Consider the following 18,563-nt stretch of genomic DNA (forward strand, 5'->3'; position numbering starts at 1 on the left):
CTGGGGCAATGAGAACCAGTTAGATGCTAGTAAAAGCAGACACAGTTCCTCTCAATTTCTACAAAGAGCTACTATTCCAGTGCAGAATTAATAACTGGTATTATTCAGATAAGATAATTCAGTATCTAAGATTTGGCCTCTAGACTCCTGCCATGCACCACGTATTTGACATTCCTCTAGGAAATGTTCAGTAACACATCACCACTCACTTGCTGGCTACCTGAGTCTGGAGCCGTTGTCTCCCTATAAGGTGAAGACACCACCAATCACCTGGCAGGGTCTGGGCAGGGGCCAGAGGGAGGGCACGCCAGCGTGCCTTCCACAGGCCTCATCGGAGAGCTAACAAACACAGGTGGCCACATAATATCTAATGAACCATCAGACAAAGTGCCAACTCAGTTCTCAAAATACATTGCATATAATATTTACATTTAAAAGCAATTAGTGTTTTTCAAAAGTCAAGTGAAGAGAATAGAGAAATAGACAAAGAAACTGGAGGTTGAAATAAAGGGCGAAGACCCTTATCCAAGTTCCAACTGGAGGAAGGCACAGCTGCTCCTGTCACTGGTCCCGCAGGGCATGCTTCTTCTGGGGCATTTTGGATTGTCACCACAAAATGACCTACCCAAATGGAAGAGAACCCCAGCCGAGAGACCGACCCAGGGAAAGGGGTAAAGTGCCAAACAGTAAGTACTTTAGGCTTTGAGGGCCAAGAGGGAAACTGAGGTTACTGTGCAGGTGCTTATTAACCACTTAAAGCAGCTGATGGGACTGGGCCTGTGGGTCAAATGCTCACCATGGTTTATAGACATCAGATATAAAGAAAACAAATTAAGCTAAGAAAACCTATCTCTTTTTTTAAAAGATTTATTTATTTATTTGAGAGAGAGAGAGAGCGAGAGGAAGCGTGTGTGTGTGTGTGTGTGTGTGTGTGTGTGTGTGTGTGTTTATGGGAACGGGGGAGAGGAATGGGGGAAGACAGAGAAACAATCCCAAGCAGAATCCATGCTGAGCATGGGGCCAGATGCAGGGCTTGACCTCATGACCCAGAGATCATGACCTGAGCTGAAACCAAGAGTCTGACACTCCTGATTTTTTTAAAGAGGATATAAAAAGCACTAACTATAAAAAGCAAGACCTTAGGAAAATTAAGAAACTCTGTTCATAAAAAGACAACATTAAGAGAAAAAGGAAAAAGGCACTTTTATAGACTGAATGTTTGTGTCCCTCCAAAATCCATATGTTGAAACACTAATCCCCAATATGATGGTATTAAGAGGTGGGGTCTATTGGGAGGTGATCAGGACACAGTGGCCTCATGAATGGATTAGCACCTGGATAAAAGGGACCCCGGAGAGCTCCCTTGCCCTTTCCACCATGTGAGGACACAGGAAAAAGACGCCATCTATGAGCCAGCAAGCGGGCCCTCACCAGACACCGAATCTGGTAGGACCTTGATCTTGGGCTTCAGGCTTCCAGAACTGTGAGAAATAAATTCCTGCCCTTTATAAACCACCCCAGCCTACGGTCCTCTGTTACAGCAGCCCTAACTCATTAAGACCGGCATGGATTGGGAGAGATACTTGCAACACATAAATCCAACAAAGAGCTCCCATTCACCATTCATATCTAGAATTCCTGTAAGTCAGTAAGAAAACAACAGATAACCAAAGTAAAAATAGGCAAGATGTATATGTGGAATCTTAAAAACAAACAAAACAAAACGAACAAACCAACAAAAAACCCTCATAAAGAAAGAGAAATCATTTTTGTGGTTACCAGAGGCAGGGGACAGGGGAAGGGGGGGACTGGGTGAAGGTAATCAAAAGGTAGAGACTCCCGGTTTTAAGATAACACTACTGTACGGTACATTTGAAAGTTGCTGAGAGTGTAGAGCCTATAACTTTTCTTTCTTTTTTTGGTATCTGTATGAGGTAACAGATGTTAACTAAACTTATTGTGGTGATCACTTCATAATACGTGGAAGTCATTACGCTGTACACCTTTTACACTTACACAATGTTGCGTGTCAATTATATCCCAATAAAACTGAAAGAAAAAAATTAGAAGTCAAAGATAATGAAAACAGGCAAGATCTGAGCAAGAACCTCACAAAAGGGGATACCCAAACTGACAATAAGAAAATGGAGAGGTGCTCAGCATCATTAGTCAACAGAGAACAACAAATTAAAACCACAACGACATCATAATACCACCACCAGAGACTAAAATGAAAGATTTACACTACCAAGCATTGGCAAGGATGTGGAAAACCTAAAACTCTCATTACCGTTGAGACTATAAACCAAAACGACCACGTTGGTCAACTGTATGGCGTAAGCTACCAAAGCTAAATATACGGATAACCTACCAACCAGTAATTCCAGTCCGGAGTGCCCATGTCCATCAAAAATCATGTACGTGAATACTCAGAGCAGCTTTCTCTTGAGAGCCAAAACCTAGCAACAGCTCAAATGCCCATCAAAAGTGCAACACACAAGTTCTGGTATTTTCCTACAATGAACTGTGTAGCAATGAAAAAGAATACACTGCTGCTACATGCAAAAACAAAGATATATCTCACAGATGTAATGATGGGAAAGAAACCAGACACGAAAGAGTATATACTGTAAAATTCCAATTTTATGAAGTTTAAGAATAGGCAAAATTGATCTATGGTGACAGACATGGGACAGGGGATATCTCATGAGACGTGCTGGGATTAACCAGAAAGAAGCATAGGAGAGCTAACAAGTGCTCAAGCCAAAATCTTAATCTTGATGGTAGTCGAAGGTGCATATTCACCTAAAAAAATCATTAACCATACACCTAAGATCTATATTTGCACTTTGCTCAATACCCCCACTGAACAAAATTGGTCCCCCTGTGAGACCACTTCAGAAAACTTATCCTGCAGATTTTCTATTAAATATGCGAAATAATATTGTACAAGGCAATTACTGGAAACAGAGGAAGACCTAAATAAGTCATGGTAGGAACATAAAATAATGTTCAATGGTGAAAAAGAATGAAGCTGGGGAGCCTGGGTGGCTCAGTCGGTTGGGAGTCAGACTCTTGGTTTCGGCTCGGGTCCTGATCTCTTGGGTTATGGGATAGAGCCCGGAATCCAGCTCTGTGCTCAGCGGAGAGTCTGCTTGGGGATTCTCAAGCTCTGACCCTCCCCAAGCTTGCTCTTGAGCTCTCTCTCTTGCTCCCTCTAGAATAAATAAATAAATCTTAAAAAAAAAAAAAAAAAAGAATGAGGAAGATATAGGAAGATTTCAGAAAGGAGATTTAGTGGAGTGACTAAGACATTGATTTCTGGAGTCCAAATTCAAGTCCCAATTCCAACACTAACTTTGCAAAGTTGGGCATGGTGCTTAACCTTACTATGCCTCAGTTTCTCCACCTGTAAACTGGGCGTAATGATAATAGCACTAGACCTCATGAGGTAGCCACAATGACCAAATAAGTTAATGCATGTAAAGACTTCAGGAGAATGCCTAGAACATAAGCAGTTAATGAAAATTAGCCACCAGCATCATATCACCCTAAAGTACCATAAGTTATATTATTCCAAGGACACCATCACTGTCAGAAGATACACTGTCTCATGGGGGAAAAAAAGCATGGTTTGAAACAATGTTTGCAGCATGCAGCATTCATGCAAAAATGGAAGAAAATAGGACTAGATATTCATTCTGTTTCAATATACATGGAAATCCCTTCAACAACAGGCAAGAAACTTCTATTAGTGACAAGTTACCTACTTTGTCCAGATAGTGACCATAATGGAAGAGAGGGGTGGAGGTCAAGTTTTCACTATATATTAATGTGTTGAAATAACTAAGACATTTGATCCCTGTGAATGTAGTACCTATTTAAGAATTATATTTAAAAAATGTTGCTAGGGGCGCCTGGGTGGCTCAGTTGGTTAAGCGACTGCCTTCGGCTCAGGTCATGATCCTGGAGTCCCGGGATCAAGTCCCACATCGGGCTCCCTGCTCAGCAGGGGGTCTGCTTCTCCCTCTGACCCTCTTCCCTCTCGTGCTGTCTCTCATTCTCTCTCTCAAATAAATAAATAAAATCTTTAAAAAAAAAAAAAAAATAAAATAAAAAAAATAAATAAATAAATAAAAAATGTTGCTAGCATGCATGTTTAATTATAGCGTAGGTGAAGCTGAAGTTTGCTTTCATTCAGCAAGTTTTATACAAACAAAATTTCAAAGCCACACTAGAGGGATGTAGTTAACAAATGAGAGCTCTCTAGTTTCCTGTATTTCTGTGTGAACACAGTAACAAAAGGGAATCACGGTACAGAGGCCATATTATCTTTACTACTATCACCGACAGTACTACCCAAATAGTCTGACCCCACACATTACCTCCTTACTACTCAGGTTTCTTTTGTCTCCTACTAACCCCAACTTCCAGGAATCTTTCTGCCTCAATTCCTATTATTTCTGATCATTTATTTCAAGCAGACCTAATTTCTGCTTAAGTTTTTTCTCTGGCTCCCACTGTGACCTAGGATATACACAACTGGTTACAGCAGGACATCTACTGAACAAAACCATGGTATCTATTCCGGATTTGCAAACAAATATATTCTTTGTCTCGTTTTTTTAAGCACGATCAGGAAAAAGTTTTTATCTGCCATAATAGGAATTTAGATTTGCTATAGAAAGCCATCTATTAAGACAGTTTTCAAGAAAAATAGGATTTTATCGATTATTCAAAATAGCGCCAGGTAAGGAAAAAAGATGCTGATTTCCAAAATTTAAAAGATACCTGATTTCCAAAATTTAGAAGATAGCTGTTTTATCTCAGACATAGGTTTATTCAAAAGTAGGCATAATTCCATCAGCTGTGCCTTCATGTTTAATTAGCAATTCTAAAAATCCCATAATTTTTGTTAACAATTTTTGTTGACAATTTCAGATACATTTCACTTTGCTGCCTCTAGGTGGCACAGTTACATTTTAAAAGAGCAAAAGAAAGGCTATTCTTTGAAAATAGAAAAATATCTCCGTACTGTATTTTTTAGCTTTAAAGAATTGTGTATTACATTTTTTAAAAGATTAAAAGCATGAAAGATAAAATAGCTTATTCTTTCTAGAAAAGGATTATGCCAATTTAAATAGTTTAGAAGAACAGCTAGGAAGTTCAAAAATAGATGCTTTTAAGTATTAAATAAAAATAAAAGTTTCACATGTACAGTATCATGTCATTAACAGTGAAGCCTATAAAATGCCTTTTGTGTGTGTTTTGTTTCATTTATTTTGCCCAACTTTCTCTACTTATTATGTAAAGTTCAGACAATGCTGTATCTCTATTATTTCTCCTCCAGTACTTTCTAATTTCAGGTTATTTTATAATCAAAACCTGAACGATAAAACACTTTGAAAGAAAATGCTTCATACTTTATTGCTTCATGCTTGAATGTGAAAGGTTACTACAAAATAATAAAATGTGAACTTAGAGAAACCAGACTCAAGATTACAGATATCAAACACCTTCTATCTGGGAGAAGTCTAAACTTAACAACAAGAACTATACACAAGAAAAGGATAAATAACTTAAACAAACATGACTGAGTCGGACTCCTGCAGTCTCCACCCATGGTCAGCTGAGCTAAATAACAGACGTATTGACGGAGGTCACTGAAAGACAATCCTCACACCCCGCTAAACAATCTATTCCCTCCTCTGCCTATCTGACCAGAGGCTGGGTACGGTATATACTTAGTTGAGGTGCAGAGAAAACCAAAAAAGGAGTTCAGGAAAATCTACTTCAGGCTCGCTTCAAAATCATTTCTAGTGGTAAATACACTTTCTGGGTTTGTTTGGTTTTTTTTAAGATTTATTTATGAGAAAGAGTGAGAGCGTGTGAGTGAACACAAGCGGGGGGGTGGGGTGGGGGGGAAGTGAGAGAATCCCAAACAGACTCTCCACTGAGCACAGAGCCTGACATGGGGCTCGATCCCACAACCCTGAGATCATGACCTAAGCCAAAATCAAGAGTCAGACGCTTAACCGACTGAGCCACCCAGGCGCCCCACGCTTTTGTTTTGTTAAGAAGAATTTACAAAAAGTAAGATATATCATGTTTCAAGATTATTTAGTGCTTTGATAAAATCCTGTCTAGATAACAGATTCAGATCTGGAGGCAGGAAGAGAAACATAAGCATCCTCACTCCCAGGCTAGCCTCGTGCCATTTCTCAAAAATGTCTTTCAGATTCCTAAGTAATTCCTTCCACTGCTCTCCAAATGCATGTCTACGTATTCCATGTATATACTGTAATATAAAATACAAACTAGTATGGCTAATTTCACACTTACCAGCTCAGGAACCAGGTTCACTTAAGTAACTCGTTAATAATGGAACTGTTCCGATACATTCATATACACATTTATATATATCTATACATTTTAGTTTCCCTGAGACTAAAGAAACTGGCTAACACAGACTAACATATGAATAGTGGTAAATAACAGAAAACAACATTAGCGTGATTAGCATTAACAACGAAAAGACACGACCTGAGTCAATACTGTCACTTACCGTGACTAAGTTAAAATTGCCACGGTTACTCTAAATTCAAGAGTCTAAAACTTACGCTGTATAGTGGGAAAAAGTGGTAGATCGCAAAGAAGGAAAATCTCTCACTGTTCACTGTGTATCTTTGGGCAAATGAGTCACTCTTTCCTGTTTAATAGTTGGGACTGTATGGACCCGAAATGTCTCCAAATTTCAGAAGATCAAAGTTTAGTGGAACTGATTCACTTATAAAGTTTCCTGAAAATCCCTATAACCAAGTTCAATCCCATACATCGCACTCGGTCGTCACTTAATTTCCCTTTAAATTCAGAATTACCCCAAATATTACCTCCTAATACAAGGTAACAGTTTATGTTAAAAGTTTAAAAAAAAAAAAAAAATCTTCACTGGAGCTTAACTACGCATAGGGAAAAAATGAGGAAATTTAGTGTTTATGCATAAAGTTAACAATTGCCGTACCATTAAAACTGCATAGTTACTAAGGGAATAGCACTGAATGGTGGTGATATTTTCATCCGAGTAGAGTATATGGCACCCATCTGACTTCCAGCCTCCTTGTCCATTCAGCAAATCGAAATCCCACTGGGCAGCCACGGCATCTGCTCCGTGTGCGATTCGACGCAGTGTCACATTAACAGGGATGTGGTGGGTATCCACATTCACACCATCTGGAGAAAATGGGAAATGAAAATATTTCTGAAACAAACTTCAGAAACAATGAAATGTCGACTTACACATGAATGGGTACTCTGTGGTACTGTTTTTCACTAGGGACTCATTAAAGCGAGAAGGAACAAAAATAAGCATTTTTTAGGTATGGGATATCATAAAGTCCCACTGTCCAGTCACGAAAGGAGAACATAAGCCACGTAACAAACCTATTTTGGTGAGAATCACGGGGGTAACCACCGTACGCCGTTTTCCATCGTCAGCCAAATTTGTTGAATTCCCGGTGGCTGGGAAAAGCTTTCCGTTGCGGAATGCGATGAGTTGAAGCTTATAGAGAGAGTCATCAGTGGGTCTGACTTCCCTTTTTTGCTTTGGTGAGAAAAGGGAAGGAGGAAGCTGAATAGAAGCCTCGACGATAGTATTCTGAATATACATAAAAAAAAAAACAACAAAATCAAAGAAAGGTTGCCATATTAGTGTGCAGAAACTAGAAAGAATAGTTCGGACGGCTATGAATGTTTAATAGTTAGAACAATTTATCAGTTACGCAAAATATCCAAACACCACACCAAAGCACAGAAGCATAAAATAAAGAGAAATGCAAACTCTATTTCAAAGAGTTAAAGTCGTAAACAAGGAATTATTTCAGACAATAAAGTGAATTTTCCCATGGTAACAAATACTGCTGACGTCGATAGCATTAAACAGATCAAGAATCTCAGTGATCACTCTTTCTATCCATTTTACAATGATCAATTATAGATATAAGCACCAATGCAACCCACCACAAATGTGAGTTTAATTAATTTGGACTTATGGAACTCTAAGGTGATTCAGGATGGATTCAAACTGTCAACAAAAAGAAATTCTACAGACTTAATAGAAACTTAGATTCAAGCAAACTCTGATCTTAGCAGAAGTGCCCCTGAGACTAAGAAACATGTTAGAAATCAGGTTAGAGAAACATAGTAACAAACAGAGCAGCTGATCACCAAATGTTTTACATACTTCTTTATTAGGGATTGTTAAACTATAAATTATTTAGCATTCAATAAAAAACAAATCTGTATACCAAGGAGGCAAATAATTAACCACTTAAAAAAATTCCGTTTTAAGAATTCATCACAAAGTTTTTCTCTTGACATCAATCTCTCTCCAATCCACAGAATTTCCTCCTAGGAAACATATTTGATCTTAAATTAGTTTAAAGAGCACCCCAGTTCTCCAATGTTTAGCGAACACTGCCCCCCCCCCCAATCCTAGGTACATCATATGATTTGGCTAAAACCTACATTTCAAATTCCTCTTCTAACATTCCCCATTCCACCACCTGTAACCTGGCCACCCTGAACATATCAATCCTTGAGATTTCCTACATTTTTTATGCCACTTGGGAGTGCTGCACATGCCAGGATCCCTTGCTGAAATGCTCTGCTGTTCTTTTGTCTGGCAAACTCTTGAACTGGGCAGATCTGATTTCTAGCAAGATAATTTTGCAGGCAATATCAAAGACGGATCAGAATAAGAGTGGCTGACAGCCAGGAGAAAGACATCCTTAACATGGGGCTTTTTTGGAGGATGAATTACATGACTCCTCGCTATACTGCTTTTCCAGTTAGCTGCTCCCTCTTCTGGCCTCCCGTGGCATTCCGCACACATCTCTATCGTAACTAATACGTGCAATATCACAATGCAACTCACTGTCTGCCCCTTTAACTACAGTAGCAGGATTTTTGAGTGCAGATCATCTCACTTATTTTTCTGGACCCCCTCTGTTAATAATAGTTCCTGGTATTTGTATTTGATAAAAGTAACCCATTGTTTGTAAAACTAATGAAAGTCTGTGTGGCATGATTATATTTTTAAAAGGTTCTATTTAAGCAAGTGATTAACTTTAAAATGAGTTTTTAACAGCTGTGCTTAGAACAATGCTGGAACACACTGGACACACACAAATATCTGCTGAATAAAGTATTCTGAAAGTCTGAATATTGGAAGTGTGAATACTTCTTTTAAATTGAAGATGCCAAGAAGATAATTGGTAGAAATATTTTGCCTAAGAAACATGCACAAAAAGGTTTCTACTATTCTCACTTACAAACATAATAACCTGATGGAGACACAAAGTCTGTTATAAATTCATCTATTAAATTTCTATTCTGTATATAAATTTACCTGAAGTGTGAAATGAGGTATGCAAAAAAGGAAAAACATCAACAGATTGACTAGTTAAAAGGCCAAAATCCTGACAAAGCGTTACAAACTGGACATTTATTAAAACTTAAGAACTATACGATTCAATAAAATAACTATTGTGAACACAAAACGACTCAAAAGCAAAGCACAACTCTCTGGGAAAGCATTACCTACGGGTTATCAAATTAATTTTAAAAAGAAGACATACTGACACTTTTTAAAAGAGCTGAAAAAGGAAATGACATCTTTGATTTCTGGAAGTCAGAAAATGTTTTCTACCAAAGTTTAAACTTGTAAAACCATCCAAACAACAGCAAATTATAAAAAGTCAGAAGAGTATGAACGGATCACCGAGAGACGAAAGCTACATACTTTGGCTTCTAAAATACCCTTTAAAGTCCAATAATGGAATATGGCTCAATAATAATTACAGGGGCTCTGGAATGGACAGAGGATGGCTAGGAGTGCTAGAAAAACTGCATCAATAATGGATAATGTTTGGATTTTTATAGTAAGAATATATTTGTATATTTCATTTCTTTAAAAGAAGTGATTGTTAATTATGGAAAAGTTGTAAATTTCATGAACCAAATCACCGAGGAACACCCATTTGTTACATCTGTCATGATTTTACCTTTTGCCACTTGGCCTAAAGGCAAGGAACCAGTCTGTCATTTCATTTAAACCATCTATTAATTTAAAATGTATGGATCACAGCAATGGAAACACAAGGCAATTATAGCTAATAAGTCAGAAAAAGCGCTCTTAAAACCCTTTGGGAAATATATGTTTTTGGAGTCTAATGTTAACTATTGCAGGTCACCTGCCACCCCTGGGGAAAGGAACATAAGATCTGAAACAAGAAACCAGGATGTGGGTCCCAGCCTTACCACTTCGTGGCCCCTTAACACGGCACAGTTTTGTTTACACTCCCTGGGTCTCATCTGTCATGGGCATCGAATGATGATCTTTCTAACAAATGGCTGTGAGGACCACAGGGGATCAGGACCCCCTGTGGTCATGTAAGTATGGCTACATAACTGTGGGTGGTATTTTTATGACTATTACGGCCTCAGTGTGGCATGTGGTTATCTGGAGGCTGGGGGGGGAGGGGCCAGGAAAACTTACCAACAATCATCTAGAACCTCATCATATTTTGACTTCCACAGTTCACTTTTAGGATTCATTTCAATACTAAAAATTGACAAAGTATGAACATACATGAAATGGATGTTATCATAGAGCTCTTATTTTATTTGCAAAATTCATGTATATTTCCCTACTTACAGTGACATTAAACTGGGAAGAAAATACACATCATAAGGGATATTAATTCAAATACTTCCACTAGATTTTAACACCTTTCCTTATGAAACAATCAGAACTTCTGATACTGTGTAGTTAATACATTAAAATTTCCTGAAATCCTAATTTTGCTCACTTCTATAGAATTCTAACACTAAAACTGGAGTCAAAGAGGCACCTGCCTTAAAACAATAAAATACTAAAACAAATAATAAAAATACTAATTTACTGATGTTGTCTTAACAATCTACACTCTTGATTTTAAACAGATAGATATGATATGTGCTAATTTTCTTGTGTATAATTAGTTATTAAATGCATACCACTTTTTGATTATCTCACTGCTAAAGATTAACAGGGATTTTGTTTGCCTTCAGAATCAAGTTTTTAACTAACTTTCCTTGCTAATTAAGCTTTAATTAGCAAGGTAATAATTAAACAGTATTTACTGGATGTTTCGTTGCTCTGTGCTAGGCACTCTGGAGACATTCGATGAGTAAGCCATGGTCCCTGCCTCAAATATTCACAATCTAACAAGGTAGAGGCAACAACAATAAAACAATGACAAGAACATTTATTAAGCGCTTGTTCTGTGCTGGACACTATTGTGAATGTCCACACATTTGCCTCACATAATCCTCTCAATAACCCATTGAGGTAGGTACTATTTCATGATGCCCATGTAACAAATGAGGAACTGACATTCAGAGAGGTTCAGGTACTTGCACAAGTTTGCACAGCTGTTAAGTGGGGGAGAAGAATGTGAATCCAGGATATCGGGCTACAGAGACCACATTCTTTGTCCCCATATCCCATGGCCTCTCAGTATAACTCAACCTGCCATGATACCAGCTTCTAATTATTCTATAGAAGAACGAACAAAGGACTAGGAAACTAACAGGCAGTGATGAATTCTCAGGAAGAGAAGGAAGGTACTATTTGAATGGAGTCTTAGAGGAGCAAGGCTCTTACTGGGCAGGGGTATGGGACTGAGGGCAGGAGAAGGGGCAGAAAGGAAGGAGGGGGCATGAAGACATACACAACTGGTCTGGAAAGTTAAAGAACTTCAGCTGGGCTAAAACCCTAGGTGTCGAGGACGAGGGAAATAGGGGATGCAGAGAGAAACACTGATTTCTAAATTCCAGTCAAGAAAACTTTAAAGAACCAGTTCTTTTAGGCTACATTGCAGCTCTACATTGAACTCAAAACACCAGCAAGTTCTAAAAGCTCTTAGTCATTTATCACAAACAGGTTCTGTCTGGTGATGGTAGCATGGTCTGTTATGGTGCCAAGGGGGGAAGGAAGCATTCGGTGAAGACGAGCAGAGATTCGGTGCTGTAAGAGTCAGACGACAGCTACCTCAGTCTCCCCCTGGCCGACCGACTGAGGCCAGGCACTGGAACTCACTGCTGACTCAAGCCCTCGCTCTGCCCTCAAGCAGTCCTCAGTCCGGCGTAGGAGCCACGAAACCCATCTGGCTCCTGTACGTCACGCGCAATGATACGGGAGCTGAGCATTACAGGCAAAGTACGGAAGAGAAATAAAGGAGATGAGGGTGGGAGAGGACCGACAGGATGGTATTCGGTCAAGGTGTCCTGAAGGTGACATTTCTGCACACAGCCAAATTGCCCGGGAAGGGCAAGGGTATGAGCTGGGAAGTCTAGTAGGAGAATCAGCATGAGACTGGCCTAGGAATGGCCAGTGGTTGGGAGAGGAGCCAAGGGAGGTCTGTTGTTACCGGACCGAAGACAGGAGGGAGGAAGAGCCATGTGGCAGGAGTGCAGATAAATGCCAAAGGAGGAAGCTATCCGATGGCCAGCCTCCAGATAGACAAGGAGTGTCCATGAGGGGATGAGCAAGGTCAATTTCCATGCCAGGTAGATCCAGGGATAATGCTAACAATAGTAACCACCTGAAATGACGTGCACACAGACAACCTGCACAGGTTCCGCAAACTGGAAGGCTCCTGGAGGCCCTCTGTTCTGTAGGTACCCGCCCTTCAGTTGCTAAAGGGTGGACGGACTGGGTGATGCTCCCCAGAGGACCAGCAGGGCTCGGGGAGCCCTTGGGAACTGGCACAGCAGCTGAATTTGCTACAGGGTAAGGAAGTATTTTACTATCTTACTGACTGTCCTGGTTACACTGGGACGTGCTGGTCAAACATCAGGCAGGCCTAGGTAGACCAATCTATACAAGAAGGATAGATTTTTAAGGAAGAGCCTAGAGACCCAAAGACTACATGGGAAGTCACAATGGTTTAGGTAATACAGAAGTCCAAACCAGACTGTGATGGTAGCAAAGACAGGACAGAGATTGAAGAAATACGTAGGGAGCAATTCAAGTAAGGTTCCTATTGCTAACAGAGAAACTGCCTTTTTAGAGGTTTAACTTCATATGTTAGCATATTCTCCCATTCAAGGGTAATATCATCAATTAGGAGGTGTTCGCATTATCTACTTAGTATAGTCAAGGCATTAAAAAAAAAAAAAAAAAAGACATGCAAGAAGAGTAAAAATTGCCCTAGTAATAAAGTTAAAAATGTAAAGTAAGTTTTCTATTAAAGTGCTAAAGCATTTTGCTCTTTTGATGTTATAATTTTTAACTAATTTTATGTCACAAAGGATATATTTCCTTTCTCACTTGGTTTAATCATGTCCATCAATGAAGCATGAATAATAGTGTAATGTGTCCTTGGTTTCTGGCCATAGATGATCTTAGGAGGATAAAATCGTGTGAAATTGACAAATCTGAGTGTGTTCATTTAAAGCTTTCTACTCTGGCAGGTAGAAACTCTCCTTACCCAGAGGGGTAGCTTGTGAAATTGATTAAATGTAGGGTTTCATCATTTGTAATCCCTTTCTACCAACTATGATCATCTAAGATAGAAGGGTTCATCAATTTTAAGTGCTCCTCAAAGACACATGCTTCTCTCTCTTGGGCTGGTGTGCGATCCTGTGTCTCTGCCTTTTATGGTGTGTTTTTACTGACGAACAACATAGTAAGGAAAACAGCAGGTCGGCAGGAGTGTGGCTGGGTACGTTAAGTACCCTCCCAGAGGGAAGAGTCACAAATAAATCTTGCCAATTTTCCTCTGAGTATATTATATCAAGTAAATATATTATCATTAGACATTCTGACCTAGCTGAGATTGTCTCGGGCAGTGGGGGAAGTTGGATTACTTCTAAATTTGGCAAACCGGCTCTCCTTATGGAGGTCACTGGCGGCAAGGTGAACAAAATAATGTTAATTTTCTTTCATTCATTCTTTCAATATCTACTGAGTGCCCACATCCATCCATCCATCCATCCATTCATTCAATATTTACTAAGTGCCCACAAAGTACCAGGACACCTAACACCCATTCGATCAATTACCATGCAGCCTTTAAAGTGAATGCAATGCTGTTTGTGATATAATTCAGGGACAAGCCAGAACCAAAGAACATACTGTGTAATTAAAATCCATAGAGAACACAGTTACACATGGCCACACAAAGATAAATGAGAAAATGTGGTCCCATTAGGGTGTTGGAATCATACCTCCACTATGTGCTTCGATGTAGTTTTAATGAAACACATCTATACCCCAAATGTTGAAACTCAATAAAAATGCTTTTCATTGCAATAAAACACACATTTTCTGAAGACAGATCACATGTTTGCACTTCTTTGCCAAAAATCTTGATCTACAGCTTGCCTGATTAAATGCCCGATCTCAAGGCTGGCTTTTCCACTAGGTCCAGTGGACACAGAGCCAAGGGCACGCAATATTTGGAGGAGGTCTATGGAAATATTTTCATGTCTTTAAAATTGGGAGCGTAAAAATGAACTTTCAGGTCAAAGAAAATGTTCTAAAATGTATTAATATATTCATCTTTTTACCACTTGCAGTCATAAAATATAATTTTGATATTTTTGTGTGGAGAATGGGGTCCAAAGGGCAAAAGTGTCTAGGCCCATGAAAATCATAACATGTCCCTTCCCAGTCTGAATTTCTTTTCAAAGAACAGCCAAAACAATACCAATACCCACCCTATCCCGCCCCCAAATAGCTTCTAAAAATTAGGTTATTTTGCAAAGCAAACCATTTTGAGTTTTCTAATCTGACAGTACTAACAGTAAAGAGTCTTAAATGCTTATGGAATACAACATACCTTTAGTGCCAGACTTGAAAACGTATTTGAAACATTGCACTTAAAGCTCAGCTGCTTATCCAGGTTTCCGTCCGGGTCCCGCCTCCCATACTCGGAAAGGCCTGTCCGGTCAGCGGCTGCTACCTTCTGGAACACGGTGCACGTCATCCCAGTGAAGCCCGCCGCCTTGATGACATAAGCTTCCAGAGCAATATTGGGTGAATACTTCAAAAGTCAAACAGGAGTTATGAAAGGTTTACAGGATGAGGGGAAAGCACTTTCGAAGAGTTTTCAAACACAAATCACTGTACATAAGCTGGAGGCAAAAGCTCCACTTCTTACTTAACAAAGACATTGTGCAGGTAATTGGCACATAAAAAAAGATGCTGGAAACCAAAGGATATCCTAAACTAGACAGATACCAAGTGAGGAAACAAGTCATAAAGTATGGAGGATCAGAGATAAGTGAGAAATCAATTAAAAATCATTTAAAGAGCACTTTGAGGAAACTATAAGCTAAAAATGAAAGTGTCTTATTAAAAAAAATGAGCTAGAGAAATCAGTGGACTCTCTTAATGATAATACAAGAGGAGTATTAGGGTTTGAGAAATAACACTTAACAGTCGCCTCGCTCTGGGCTGGCCCAGTTGGAAGAGCATGCAACTCTTGATCTTGGGGTCATGAGTTCGAGCCCCACGTTGAGTACAGAGATTACTTTAAAATAAAAATTTAAAAAGTAAAATTAAAAAAAAAAAAATAGAGGTCTCCTCATTCCAATACTTCATGCCATATTTACTCTTTTCTATTACGGGGAAATGAAGTTAACTCTTTGCAGGTAGACAGCATCTCCGTCCTTTCTTTACGGATGACTGAGTGATGTCTACTGTACCGGCAAGGCACCATTCTAAGGACCATATATAGACAATGTCCTCGTTTTCAATTTTTTTTAAGCGTAAAATTTCTGTGTGAGGTATATAAAATCTATCAGGAAGATAAGATACAAATTAAAAAAATATAAAAGGCCACATAGAATCTGCCACGCACCATATGCATGGTAGAAAAGAACTGTTGGTTTCCCCAAATACTCAAGACTGACAAATCTTTGCATTAGCTTCTGTCACACGGATGACACATGGTGAAAAATCTTACTAAGTTCAATTATATTTGTTAACAAATGAAATTCCATTCTTTTACTGAGCAAAGATACATACTATTATGACAAACATGTGAAACCTCCATCAAAAGAAAGAAAACTGCAGTTTTGAGGTGCTTTGGAAGCTGTATCACATTACAAGTAGATGCATAATTTCCTGGAACCTTTTTAACACTTTGAAGTGGAGTGTAGACACCTACAATGCACCTTTATTATATCCTAGAGTTCTCTGAAGAACCAATGAGGTGCAGAGAAAGGAAGAAGCTCTTGGAGCCAAGTAGTAAGGCTAAAGCATGGGATTTAAAATGGATCTAGATGACCAGACAGGATAAAATGTGGCCATAAAAATGGCGAGCTGGTTTCGAGTAAGTTCATGTATCTGAGAAAGAAATTACCCTGAACTACGTTGTCAGGATAGCAGCCAAGGTAGACCTCCATTCCATTTATTATTCAAGGAGGTAATCCTAAACTTCACTGAACAAAAGGAACAATAAAACACAGTATCATCAAAAAGATCCCATTGATCTTTGGGAAAACAGTAATCTTTAATTGTATAAAATCACAGGAGGATTTCTAGAATATTCTATGAACCCATTGAAATAATTAGGAAATGAAAACCATGGTCAAGATTCCAGAGTGTGAGTCATAAGGGAATGAGACTTTACTTATCATATTTTACCACACTTTTAGAAAAAGTCAGCAGGACACCAGTTCAATTTAGCACAAATAAAATTTAATACTATTTAACTTAAGAGTGATTATTAAATATAAAAACTCATCATTCCAAGAGTGACATCGACTGGAAATGCCAAGAGTTCACATGGGTTGGAGGGCCTCCCAGTTCTCTTTTGAAATTGGAATGTGGGCAAGCAATCAGATACTCTCTCAAACCGGGACTGGATGGTGGGTCAATGACAGACAGTACAGCAAACCTACCGTGTGCTTGTTTGGTTTTAGATTAAATGGTGAGAACCATTTAAACAGCAAATTAAGAAAGTATTTTACAGTTACCAAGAAAACAGACTACTCAAAAGCAAAATGAGCTTTTAAACTGTTAGACAACAGGAAATTCTGTAATAATCAGCAGTAACGGAAAATACCCACCCTATCATGAGGGGGAGAAAAAACTTATCTTTTTTAAGTTCAAGTTGGCTTTCAATGAATTTCTTTCTTAGAATTCAAGGACAGCGTTACACTTACTGTTGAATAAACATGAGCTCCATTTGCTAATCGGTACGTAGCGATGCGCTGCAGACACTGAACAATTCTACTGCAGGCCTTCGCTTCCCTCTGTGCCAACCCAAGGACACGCTCATCAGCCAACATGATGTTACTTGCGATGTCGACCATCACATCACCTAGCTAGCAGGTGTGCAGGGGAAAAAAGAAAGACTTTTAAAACCAATGCAGGATGTTTTACATAATCAAAATCACAATGAGACACCAAGATTAGCCATCAGTCTCAATGTTCACGTGAAAACCCAACGGGCACTTTTATTTTTTCTCACTGAAACGTTTCCAGATAGGCATAGCACGTTCGGTTATGACCATTTGGTAATATTTAGCTCAAAACGGTATACTTAAACAACAACCAACTCATTGGGGAAGGATGGCAGGTGGTACTCCATTTGACAAGGGGGAAAAAAAAAGGCAATTAAATTAATCAAGGAGAACGGAAAGACATCACATGGTTCCCAGAATAAAGAGATCTCAACTCTTTGTCTGGGAAAACATTTATAAACACCTCTTTCTGTGTAAGTGTTAATTCAGTATTATTATTAAGAAATAGACATGACCACCTCATTAGTATCCTGTCACGTCCAAAAACCTAAGTGTGTCCAGCTACTGAGTTCTCCACATGGGCTGGGCCACTGGATGGATGTTAGCACATACAGTTTCCACTACCTCGAATGAACTTCTTCCATTCCTCCCAGCCTGATGAATGCTTTAAGATCCAGTGCCACGAAACAAATGGATCCTAAGAGGTGCTCACTTTTCCACCACTTGTTTTGTTTCATTTACTGAATTCCTTCTATTAAGTTCAGTTCCTCACTCACAGATGTAAGCATCTGTCAGGCAATCCCAGCAAAGTGTCAATAACTCTTGTTGATCCTGACTTATATGTCCCATGTCAAAGAGATGCAATGAACAGTCCAGGCTAACGAGACAAACTGGTGTCGAGGGTGTTTGGTATCAAGCAGAATGTTCATGAGATGGAGATCTATGGCAGAAAGAACTACAAAAGCATTCCAGAGGCAGGACCAGAGGATTTACAAGCTGCTGGGTCCTCTAATCAAGAAGCAAGTAGCAAAGGTGGTAAGCCCCAAAGCCAAGCGAGAGAGCTAAGGCCGTTTTAGCAGATGTCTTTTGATCATCCCAGAAGATCCCAGATGAATTTTTCAACCCTGTTCTGCATCCAATACTCTTCCTAAGATGTATAATTATGAGGCTGAGGCGGGACCGGAAAATGTTTGGTCCATCCCACCCACGGTTCACTTCACAAAGGAGACCAGAAATCCACCAGACTGCAATGCTGGAACACAATG

General features: G+C 39.2%; 1 protein-coding gene across 2 annotated transcripts in view; it reads right to left on the bottom strand.

Moving 5' to 3' along the window:
- ADGRA3 (adhesion G protein-coupled receptor A3) overlaps positions 1-18,563 on the bottom strand; it is a 132,025-nt gene that overhangs the window by 24,524 nt on the left and 88,938 nt on the right. For both annotated transcript variants that reach the window (XM_032400098.1, XM_032400097.1), the window contains 4 exons: positions 17,218-17,379; positions 14,886-15,089; positions 7,441-7,654; positions 7,022-7,230 (listed from right to left, as the gene is read on the bottom strand). In XM_032400098.1, the coding sequence (XP_032255989.1) occupies positions 7,022-7,230; positions 7,441-7,654; positions 14,886-15,089; positions 17,218-17,379 (789 nt within the window). The remainder of the gene's footprint in view (positions 1-7,021; positions 7,231-7,440; positions 7,655-14,885; positions 15,090-17,217; positions 17,380-18,563) is intronic.

Source organism: Phoca vitulina, unplaced genomic scaffold, assembly GCF_004348235.1.
Source record: "Phoca vitulina isolate PV1807 unplaced genomic scaffold, GSC_HSeal_1.0 scaffold3, whole genome shotgun sequence".
NCBI classification, from domain to species: Eukaryota; Metazoa; Chordata; class Mammalia; order Carnivora; family Phocidae; genus Phoca; species Phoca vitulina.